The sequence below is a fragment of the Nannospalax galili genome, unplaced genomic scaffold, assembly GCF_000622305.1.
Source record: "Nannospalax galili isolate Female #2095 unplaced genomic scaffold, S.galili_v1.0 scaffold259, whole genome shotgun sequence".
Taxonomy (NCBI): Eukaryota; Metazoa; Chordata; class Mammalia; order Rodentia; family Spalacidae; genus Nannospalax; species Nannospalax galili.
The window spans coordinates 738,022-749,524 of record NW_008344750.1 but is presented as its reverse complement, the minus strand read 5'-3'; the positions used below and the strand labels follow the sequence as shown (position 1 = coordinate 749,524).

Here is an 11,503-nt window from a genome sequence, read left to right as displayed (position 1 = left end):
GGTGTTACTTTTCATTTTTCTTTTTTAAATTTTATTATTTTTTATTTTATTTTATGTGTATTTGTGTATTGCCTGCATGTAGGTAAGTGCACTGGTGTCATGCAGTGCCTTCGGAAGACAGAAGAGGCTGTTGGATCCCCTGGAACTGGAGTTACGGACAGTTGTTAGTTGCCATATGGGTGCTGGGATTCGAACCTGGGTCTTCTGCAAGAACAGCCAGTGTTCTTAACCGCTGAGCCATCTCTCCAGCCCCTTAAATATCTTTTTAGAATTAGTACCCATACTCAAAGGTTAAGTGATTGCAGAAATAATGAGTTACCTTAAATATAGTGCTAGACTATTAAATTTGTGGTCATATATAGATCACTTAGGTTATAAATGGTGTGTAGGTGGCATTTTTAAACTTTGTCTTAGTTCATATGAAGGGGCATATTTATAATTTTCTATCTAATTAATAGTATTTCTTTATATACTTTGTGTATTCTCTTTTTTGTTGTTATTTTGCTTTTTTGAGATAGGGTCTTACTGTTTAGCCCAGGCTAACCTGAAACTCGTAATTATGGCCTAGACTGTTCTTCTGTCCTCAAACTTACCATCCTCCTACCTCAGCCTCCTGAATAACTGGGATTGCAAAACTGTGCAAACCTACCAGCCTCAGCAGTTTTTTTTTTTTTTAAATATTTTATTTGTTAGTTTTATTTTGTGTGTATGTGTATATTGCTTACATGTATGTAAGTGCGCCTGTGTTGTGCAATGCTCTCGGAGGACAGAAGAGGCTGTTGGATCTCCTGGAACTGGAGTTAGGGACAGTTGTTAGCTGCTATGTGGGTGCTGGGATTTGAACCTGGGTCTTCTGCAAGAACAGTCAGTGCTTTTAACCACTGAGCCATCTCTCCAGCCCCCTCAGCAGTTTTTGTGTATATTTTAGTCATACTGTAATTCCTGGTGTTTTTGGCTAATTTCTACTTGTTATTTTATGTGTGTGTGTAGGGGGTGGTGTGTGATGTACATGTGTAGGTGTGTGTGTGCATGCCATGGTGTGAATATGGGTCAGGACAACTTTGTGGAGTTAGTTCTCTCTTTCTACCTTTGTGTGGGTTCTGGAGATTAAACTCAGGTTGCCAGGCTTGCAAGGAAAGCACTTTTATCCTCTGAGCCATCTCATCTGCCCTAATTCCTGTTTGTTTGTTTTAAATTTATTATTATTGTTATTGTTATTATTATTATTTTATGTACGGTCTGGCTGTGTAGATCAACTCAAATGGAAACTTACTATGTAGCCCAAGTTGGCCTTGAACTTGCAACAGTCTTCCCTTGGCCTCTTGGAATTACAAGCCTGTGGCACTGTGCCTGGCTATTCACTTCCATTATTAAATGATACTTAACTAGCACAAAATTATTATCCAAAAGATATTACTGGCATAGTGTAGGTAAATAAAGCATATAGCTCAATGTTATATTTCAAGACTAAAACAGACATCTTGGTTGCATGTACCTATAGAATTCCAGATACTTTGAATGCTGAGGCAGAGGATTGCTTGAGCTCTGGAGTTTGAAGCCAGCCTGGGCAGCAACACAAGACCCTGTCTCAAAACAACAACAAAAGCACTAAACCATAGAATTAGTATTCTGGAACTCTTTTAGGTGGTACAACTACTGTATGGTTTGTTGTAGACTTGCCATTTATATGTAAAGCTGTCTTTGGTGTGTAGAATCCTGTTTGATAGGGTTTTGCTATTGTGTAGTCTTCCAGATGTTTTCTTTTTTGCAGGTCCCCCTCTCCCCCATATTGAGAAGACATTCTCTATGACTAGAAAGTGTGACAAAATAATACAGAGAGATATGTGTGATTATCCTTTTTTAGGATGTGACCCTTGACCTAGTGGAATTGACTTTTAAGGATCAGTATATTGGCCGTGGGGATATGTGGCGACTAAAGAAAAGTTTGGTAAGATATGATTTTAAGTGTGTTTTCCATTGCATGAATAGTCCTTGCTTATCATAGAGAGATAGAGGATGTAGCATGGGGAAGATTGTCAGTAAACCATTTCTCATTCCAGGACCTGCAGCCACTAAGCGTTGTCTGTATCCAGTTCCATCTTTTTTATAGTTGCCTTTGAGCTTTTTATGTTGTTACAGGTGTTTACTTTGCTCACTTGCTTGCTTTTTCCCTTCTTTCCTCCTTCCTGCTCTCTCTTCCTCCCTCCTTTTCTCTTTCTCTTTTCTCTAATCTGTTCTCCTCTTTTCCCCTTCTCCTCTGTGTGTCTGGTGTGCGTGATTGAACCTAGCGCCTTGTGCATACTAGGCAAACACTTGAGCATTAACCTCTTAGTGCCTAGCAATTTATTTATTGAGACAGGGTCTTAGGTATCCCAGGCTGGCCTTGAACTCTATGTAGAGCAGGCTGGCTTCAAACTCACAAAGATCGCCTGCTTTTGCCTCCCAAGTGCTAGGATTGAAAGTTTGCTTCACTAGACCCAGTCTGACCTTGAATTTCTGATGTTCCTGCCTCTACCTCCCCAGTCCTAGGATTATAGGCACATGGCACCAAGCCTGGTTCATGTCATGTGGGAATCAAACCTAGGGTTTCATTCTAGCTAGCAAGCACAGCTCCAGGATTTGTTTGTTTGTTTGTTTGTTTGTTTGTTTATTTATTTATTTATTTATTTAATTTATTTGAGACAGGGTTACCTAGCTCTACTTGGCTTGGAATTCATTATGTAGACCATGATGGCCTTGACCTCACAGACATTTGCCTGGACCTGTCTCTGCCTCCCAGGTGCTGGGGTTAAAGTTGTGTGCCACATGCCCAGCCCCTATTTATTTCTAATGGACATTTTCCATTTAAAATGCTCAGTTCAGAATTCTGACCTGGTACTGAAAACTTGCTGTAGTTTTTGCATATTAGGAAGCAACAAATTGCATGCAGAATTGCTACACAATATATATTTTCAGGGAAACAAATGAAGAAAACTTTGATTGGGCTGGGAATATAGTGCAGTGGTAAATCATTTGCCTGGTATGTATGAGGCCCTAGGAACAACTCCCCCCCTCCAAACAAACAAACAAACAAATTAAGTATGAGGCAAGTTTCTCCTTTTTTTTGGTCTTTTTGAGACAGGGCCTCCCTGTAGCCCCAGCTGACCTGGAACTCACTAAGTAGACCAGGCTGACCCTGAACTCACAGATATCCACCTGCCTCTGACTCCGGAGTGCTGGGAGCAACATATGTGACCAAGCCCGGCTTAAGTTTCTACTTTCTAAAATGAAAGAGAAAATGACAAATAGGCTAGGCATCTCTCTCTCAGTGATAGAGCACTTGACTTGGGTCCCTGGGTTTGATCCCTGGTACTGAAAAAAATATGTAAAAATAAACTGTACTATATTTTTCACATAATGTAGAGACTTATGTAAACATATATGTAGATAAGTGTTTTTGTCAGGCTGCCACTTAATATCTCCCTGAACTTTACTATTGTCTGTACTTGCCAACATCTCAAGCACCAAGTATACCTGCCCCAACAGGTTTTCCTGTAGGGTAAAGCCCATTATTCCCAAGCTGATTGAACTTTGTTGTCAGAAGAGATCATAAAGCCAGGAGACCTCATTTGTGACTTTTCTTGGCCTTAATGGGTTGAGAGTCTTTTCTCTGTCTCCCCTTAGGTGAGCACATGTGCCTACATCACCCAGAAAGTAGAGTTTGCTGGCATCAGGTAGGTATTAGGTCACTACAGACCTACTGGCAAGTAAACTGAAGTAGTCTACTTCAGGAAATTGACTGTATAAAATGCTTGAGGAGGGTGGCTCTCCACATAATAAAATGCACGAGTGCCTCAAACATTAGACTGTTGTCATATAAGCAAAGAAATAACCAAGTGCTTGTAGCAGTTTTAGGATTGCTTTGTTTTGTTTGTGATTTCTTTTTTTGAGACAGACTCATGTTGCCCAGATTGACCTTGAACTTACTCTGTTGCCTGCACTGACATTGAACCTCTGCGCCTCCTGCTTCCATCTCCCAAGTTCTGGGATGACAGATAGGTACCACCACACATGACAATTTTTTTTTTTTTTTTTGTCTTTTTGAGACAGGGTCTCCCTGAAACCCAGGCTGCCCCAGAACTCTCTATGTAGACTGGGCTGGCCACAAACTCACAGAGATCTGCCTGCATCTGTCTCCCAAGTGCTGTAATCAAAGGCGTGCAACATCACGCCCAGCTTTTTAAAAATATATATATATATATTGCCTCTGGTCCAAGTACTGGAGAGATAGCACAGCAGTTAAGAACACTAATTGTTCTTGCAGAAGACCTGGATTCGAATCCCAGCACCCACATGGCAGCTAACAACTGTCTGTAACTCCAGTTCCAGGGGATCCGACAGTCTCTTCTGTCCTCCGCAGGCATTGCACGACTTGGGTGTACTTACCTACATGCAGACAATACATGTATACACATAAAATAAAAATAATCAATAATACATAAAACAAAACAAAAGATTGCCTTTAATCTTTAATCCCAGCACTCGGGAGGCAGAGGCAGGCAGATCTCTCTGAGTTCAAGGCAGGCCTGGTCTACATAGTGAGTTCCAGGTCAACTGGGATTACAAGAAGACCCTGTCTCAAAAAGACAAAAAGGCTGGGTGTGGTCGCGTATGCCTTTAATCCTAGCACTTTGGAGGCAGAGGCAGGCGGATCTTTGTGAGTTCGAGGCTAGCCTGGTCTACATAGTGAGTTCCAGGACAGCTGGGGCTACAAGGAGACCCTGCCTCACAAAGACCCAAAAAAATTAAAGCTATTGGCTGGGCTTGGTGGCACATGCCTTTAATCCCAGCATTCGGGGGCAGAGGCAGGCGGATCTCTGAGTTCAAGGCCATCTTGGTCTACATATCTACATACTGAGTTCCAGGTCAGCTGGGGCTACAGGGAGACCTTGTTTCAAAAAGACCCCTCCCTCCCCAAATTACAACTGTTTATTATAGTTATTATTGTGTGTATGTGCTAATAATGTATGTGTATGAATGCAAGTGCAGGTGTATGTAAGTCATGATATGCACGTGAATGTCAGAGGACAGTTATTTTTTTAGTCTTTGAGACAGGGTCTCCTTGTAGCGACAGCTGGCTTGGTACTTGCTATGGGACAGGCTGGCCTCAAATTCACAGAGATCCACCTATGTCTAGCTCCTGAAAGCTAGGATTAAAGATGTGTGCCACGATGCCTGACTTCAGTTATTCTTAAACACTTTTGCTTGTTCAAAGATACATAATACAAATAGCCCTACAGTGGCCATACTTTATGCTTACCTCAACTCTTTATTCACAGATGATGAAACTTTGTTGTAATGAATTGTGGAGGTCATTGATCCCAAACAGCTCATTGATAGGACAGGGAGGAATCTCAAAAACAGAAATCCAAATGGCCAATAAGTTCTTGAAAAAAATATTCAACATCCTTGTCATCTGGAAAACACAAATTAAAACTGCTTTGAGATTCCATTCTGGACAGAATGGCTATCATCAGCAAAACAGGTGACAGCAAATGCTGGTGAGCTTTGTGAAGAAACAAGAACTCTTATGAGCTCTTAGTGGCACTGAAAAATGATGCAGCTACCCTGAAAATCAATATAGAGTTCTTTACAATCTAAAAAGAAAACATCATATGACCCACTGTACCTCTCCTTAGTATGTACCCAAAGGACTCTTTTTTTTTTGGTCTTTTTGAGACAGGGTCTTCCTGTAACCCCAGCTGGCCTGGATTCGCCATTTGACCAAACTTTAAAATCTCTGTCCATATAACTTTGCATATTTCTGAGGGTTATGGATTTTCTGTGCAGGCTTTTATCCTTTAGACATGTATGTTTTCTATGGACTCCAGTATACATATTCGATACACTATGAAAATTCTTTGTTTCATAATCTGTTCATGGAGCTCTCTTTGGGAAGGTGTAATTGATCAGGTCATTTGGGTATAAATCTAGAAGGCAAGAGGAGCAGGAGTTTGAGATTAGCTTAGGCTACAAAGCAAGAACTTATCTTAAAACCAACAAACAAATGAGCAAGCCACCTGAAATTGCCGTATTTTTCAGTGATTTAATGTAAGACCTTGAATAACTTATATTTGTATCTCCTTTCAGGGCACAGGCTGGTGAACTGTGGGTCAAGAATGAGAAGGTCATGTGTGGTTATATCAGTGAAGATACTAGGGTAAGATAAAATGACTTTTTGCTTTTGTTTTCTTATGCCATTATCTCTGAGTCCTGAAATCAAAACCAAGAAATAAGCAAAAGTCTCATTATTGCTGCCATTTGCCCAGGTAAAACTAGTCCTGTACAGCTCTGATATTTTCCAAGTTGAGATTTGTTTTCATTTTCTTCTTCCAAATGAGTCTAATACTAAATGTATAGCTGGGCATGGTGGTTCTTCTCTGTAAATCTTAACAGTCAGAAAGCCGAGGCAGGAGTATTACTGTGAGATAAAAGCAATTCTAGGCTACATAGTGAGTTCTAGATCAGCTTGGACACAGTGTGGAATATTGTCTCAAGAAAACATAACAAACTGTGTGTGTGTGTGTGTGTGTGTGTGTGTGTGTGTGTGTGTGTGTGCATATGCTCGCACATGTGCATGAGTGTAGAAATTCTAGATCATAAACACAGAGACCATGGAAAGAGAATCCCCCTCTTTGACTCCATGTTTGGTTTGAAGAGTCCAAATTGAGTAGATATGGGCATTACTCATGCTGGTGAAATGACTTTTTCCATGTTACCGTCTCCTTCTTCTCTTGAGAGAGAATCAGTTCTCAACTAGGGGTAATTTTGTTTCTCCTGGAGTCTTTGGGCAGTATCTAGAGACCTTTTGGCTGTCACACTGAGGAGTTGTGCCATTGGCCTCTAGTGATGATTCTGGTAAATACACTACAAGTGTAGGCCAGGCCTTTAGAGCAAAGAATAATCTTTGTTTAAAAAATTGTGAGCTGGGTGGCGCACGCCTTTAATCTCAGCACTGGGGAGGCAGAAGCAGGCGGATCTTTGTGAGTTCAAGGCCAGCCTAGTCTACATAGTGAGTTCCAGATCAGCTGGGGCTACAGGGAGACCCTGTCTCAAAAAGACAAAAAGAAAAACAAACAAACAAAAAATTGTGTATCTGGGACTGGAGAGATGGCTCAGTGGTTAAGAGCACTGACTACTCTTGCAGAGGACTTGGGTACAAATCCCAGCACCCACTTGGTGGCTAAAAACCATCTATAACTCCAGTTCTCGGGGATCTGATGTTGTCTTCTGACCATCTAGAGCATTGCATAACATGCACTTACACTCATGCAGGCAAAGTACTCATACACATAAAGTAAAAATAATGAAATATTTTTTAAAATTGTGTATCTGTGTATGCATGCCATGGGATGTATGTAGAGGCCAAAGGACAACTGTGGAATGGGCTCTCTCCTTCCACCTTTACGTGGAGTCTGGGAATCAAAATCAGGTAACCAGGCTTATTTGGCAAACACCTTTACCTTTAGAGCCATCTAAAGCCTCTTACTTTTTTTTTTTTTAAATTGTGGTGCATACTCAAACTTTATAGTAGAGATATTCAAAAGTTGAACACATACAAGTTTGAAAAATTTAACATCAGCACTGTCTTAAAAGTTGCATGCCACTTCATCCATTGACTTCTTAGATTCCTTTTTTTTTCTTTAGTAAAAGCAGATATTTTAACATATATTATGGAACAAGCTCTACACTGAATTATTTACATGTATTAATTCATTATACAATCACTCTGAAAGATAATAGCAAGCTAGATCTAGGACTTGTAGTCTTATCTACAGTTCTGCAAAGATTCTGTTGGAAGCTGGGCGTGGTGGTGCATGCCTTTAATCCCAGCACTGGTACATATGCATAAGTTAAAAAAAAATCAAAGTACATTTTAAGTGTCCTATCCTGCCAGGTATTATGGTAAACTCCTGTCATTCCAGCACTTGGGAAGCTGAGGTAAGAAGATCATGAGTTAAAGGTCAACTTGGCTACATAGGGGACCCAATCTCAATAAACAATCAAGCAAACAAGACTCAGATCCTCTTCCAATCTTTACTTCACCTGATCCTATTTTCCTTTGGGAAGTTCCATTTAATTCTTTAAGCTGGTTTGTGGCTTTTTTTTTTTTTTTTTTTTCTCATGTACTCTTTCTTCTTTTATTTATTTCTTTTTATGGGGCTTTTGGCTATTCTAACATTCCCTCCTGAGGAGGTAACCAAAAGAGGTAATCTTTTAAGGGTTAGATAAGAGCTCCCAAATACTTTCCACATGCCTTTGGAACTGGAGTATATTGCTAAGAGGCCCAAGGACATTGTGAGTTTTAGCCAAGAAACGGGCTACTTTTCTTTGGGGTCTTTTTTTCTCTAACTGCCTAGCCAATTCCTACCTCCTATTCTTATTCTTTAAAGAGCTTACACAACTTGCAGATACGGAATCAGGACACAGACTGCTCTGGCTTCTTCCATGCTGAACAGGGATGCAGAGTGAGGCAGTTGGAGTACTCCCTTAGTGGGTTTATCTAAAAGACTCCCAAATTGCATAACTCTTATCTGTAGGGAGAAGAGAAAGTCCTTGAATAGTCCTTGAATAGGTGACTAGGAGATGTGAAGGACAAGTAAAGGCAAGAGTAATTAGCATTACAAATTCTAGACAGAGAACTAGAAAAAGTCAGAACAGGGCAATTTTCAAATGTTCATATGAGAGTCCATTGGAATTTCTTGACAAAGGCTTCCAAAAGCATCCCTCTATTGGGTTCCTCCTCATTTTTCTTTTGTCTGTCAAGACTGGAGAGTGATGGATTCAGGATTTACTTTCAAGAATTTTGATAGCTGTTGGAGTGGTTAGAATCAGTGTAGTTCCCTCTCAAAGCCTTCCAGATAACTGAGGGGCTGCTGAGGTATATGTATGACCTGAGGGTATGCACACTGGAACACACTGGAAAGCCTTTACCCAGCATGGGTCATGCCTTCTCTTCCCCAGACTGTATACTTTAGTCCTCCTGAAATCCAGCAGACTATGTGTGATTAGGGCCAAATTACATACAGTTGGCTGGGAAGAGTGGCTGGATACTCTGAGGGTCCAATGACCCTGCTTGGCTCTCCTTTAATGCATGAGCATAACAGTCAACAAGCCCAATTGTGATGATATTTAGTGATCAGGCACAGCTGAAGTTATGATGATGGTAGTTATTTCATGCAGAAGAGACTGCTGTATAGCATCACTTTATTAAAAGGATCTGGAATTTAAAAGGATTTGGGGCTAGGATCTACATATGAGGGAGAGCATACATCTTTTATTTTTCTGAGTTGGTGTTACTGCACTTAGTATAACAGCTTCTGGATCCATCCATTTACCTGCAAAATTCATTATTTCATCTTTCTTTACTGCTGAATAGAACTCCATTGTGTAAATATACCACATTTTTGTTAACCACTCGTCCGTTGAGGGACACTTAGGTTGCTTCCATCTCTTAGCTATTGTGAAAAGAGCAGCGGCAAACATTGTTGTACAAGTGTCTCTACAATAGGATGAGTCCTTTGGGTTCATGCCAAGGAATGGTGTAACTGGGTCATATGCTAGGTTCATTTTTAGTTTTTTAAGAGGTCTCCACACTGTTTTACATAGAGGCTGCACGAGTTTGCAATCCCACCAGCAGTGAATGAGCATTCCCCTTTCTCTACATCCTCACCGGCATTTGGTATCATTTGTTCTCTTGATCCTAGCCAGACTGATTGGGGTAAGGTGATACCTTAGGGTGGTTTTAATTTACATTTCCCTAATTACTATGTTGAACACTTTTTTTTTTTTTTTTGGTCTTTTTGAGGCAGGGTCTCCCTGTAGCCACTATGTAGACCAGGCTGACCTTGAACTCACAGAGATCTACCTGCCTTTGCCTCCCGAGTGCTGAGATTAAAGGTGTGCGCCACCATGCCCGGCTTTGAACACTTTTTGAGATGTTTCTTAGCCATCTTTATTTTGTCCTTTGAGAACTCTCTGTTTAGATCTTTAGCCCATCTTTTCATTGCGTCATTTGGTTTCTCGATTCTTTGTTTTTTGAGTTCTTTATATATTTTGAATGTTAAACCTCTGTCAGTTGTGTCACTGGTGAAGATTTTTTTTTTTTTTCCATTCTTTGGGCTTTCTCTTCACTTTTTGGATTGTTTCTTTTGCTGTACAGAAGGTTTTTGGTTTAATGAGGTCCTACTTGTTGACTGCTGACCTTAATTCATGAGCAACTTCTGTCTGATTTAGAAAATCCTTTCCTATACCTATATCTTGTAAGTTACTGCCAATATTTTCTTCTAATAGTTTCAGGGTATCCAGTTTCACATTGAGGTCTTTGATCCATTTGGAGTTGACTTTTTTGCAAGGTGAAAGATAACGATCTAGTTTCATTCTTCTACAGGTGGATATCCAGTTTTGCCAACACCATTTGTTGAAGATGCTGTCTTTCCTCCATTGTGTGTTCTTGGCACCTTTTTCAAATATCAGGTGGCTGAAATTGCATGTATTCTGGTTTGAGTCTTCAGTGATGTTCCATTGATCTGTCTATTTTTGTTCCAGTACCATGCTGTTTTTATGACTGTAGCTCTGTAATATACTTTGAGATCTAATATAGTAACCCCCTCAGCATTGCTCTTTATGCTCAGGGTTGCTTTGGCTATCCGGAGTCTTTTGTGTTTTCATACAAATTTAAGGATGGTTTTTTCTAATTCTGTGAAGTATGTCATGGGGATTTTGATTGGGATTGCATTGAATCTGTATATTGCTTTTGGTAGGATGTTCATTTTCTCAATATTAATTCTTCCAATCCATGAGCCTGGGAGGTCCTTCTATCTCCTGGTGTCTTCCTCAATCTCTTTCTTTAACGATTTAAAAAAATTTTTTTAAATTTTATTTATTATTTTTTATTTTATGTGTATGCATGTATTACCTACATGTAGGTAAGTGCACCAGTGTCATGCATTGCCTGAGGAGGACAGAAGAGGTTGTCAGGTCCCCTGGAACTGGAGTTATGGACAGTTGTTAGCTGCCATGTGGGTTTTGGGATTTGAACCTGAGTCTTCTGCACGAACAGCCGGTGTTCTTAACTGCTGAGCCATCTCTCCAGCCCGAATGATTTAAAATTTTCATTGTAGAGAGATCTTTGGTGTCTTTGGTCAGATTTATTCCAAGATATTTTAATTTTTTTGCAGCAATTGTGAGTGGGAGCATTTCCCTTTATTCTTTCTCCAATTGCTTGTTATTGGTATATAGAGAGCCTATGATTTTTGTAGATTGATTTTTATAACCTGCCACTGTACTGAAAATGTTGATTACTTCTAGGAGTTTTTCTGGTGGAACTTTTGGGATCTCTTAGGTGTAGTATCATATCATCTGCAAGGAGTGATAGGTTGACCTCTTCTTTTCCAATTAGTACTCCTTTAATTTCCTTCTCCTGTCTTATTGCTCTAGCAAGAGTTTCAAGCACTATGTTGAA

At 40.1% G+C, this 11,503-nt stretch overlaps 1 protein-coding gene across 11 annotated transcripts in view; it reads left to right on the top strand.

Moving 5' to 3' along the window:
* Positions 1-11,503, top strand: part of Depdc5 (DEP domain containing 5) — a 148,963-nt gene that overhangs the window by 10,031 nt on the left and 127,429 nt on the right. For all 11 annotated transcript variants that reach the window (XM_029567320.1, XM_029567318.1, XM_029567319.1 and 8 more), the window contains 3 exons: positions 1,865-1,948; positions 3,664-3,713; positions 6,130-6,199. In XM_029567320.1, coding sequence (XP_029423180.1) covers positions 1,865-1,948; positions 3,664-3,713; positions 6,130-6,199 — 204 coding nt within the window. The remainder of the gene's footprint in view (positions 1-1,864; positions 1,949-3,663; positions 3,714-6,129; positions 6,200-11,503) is intronic.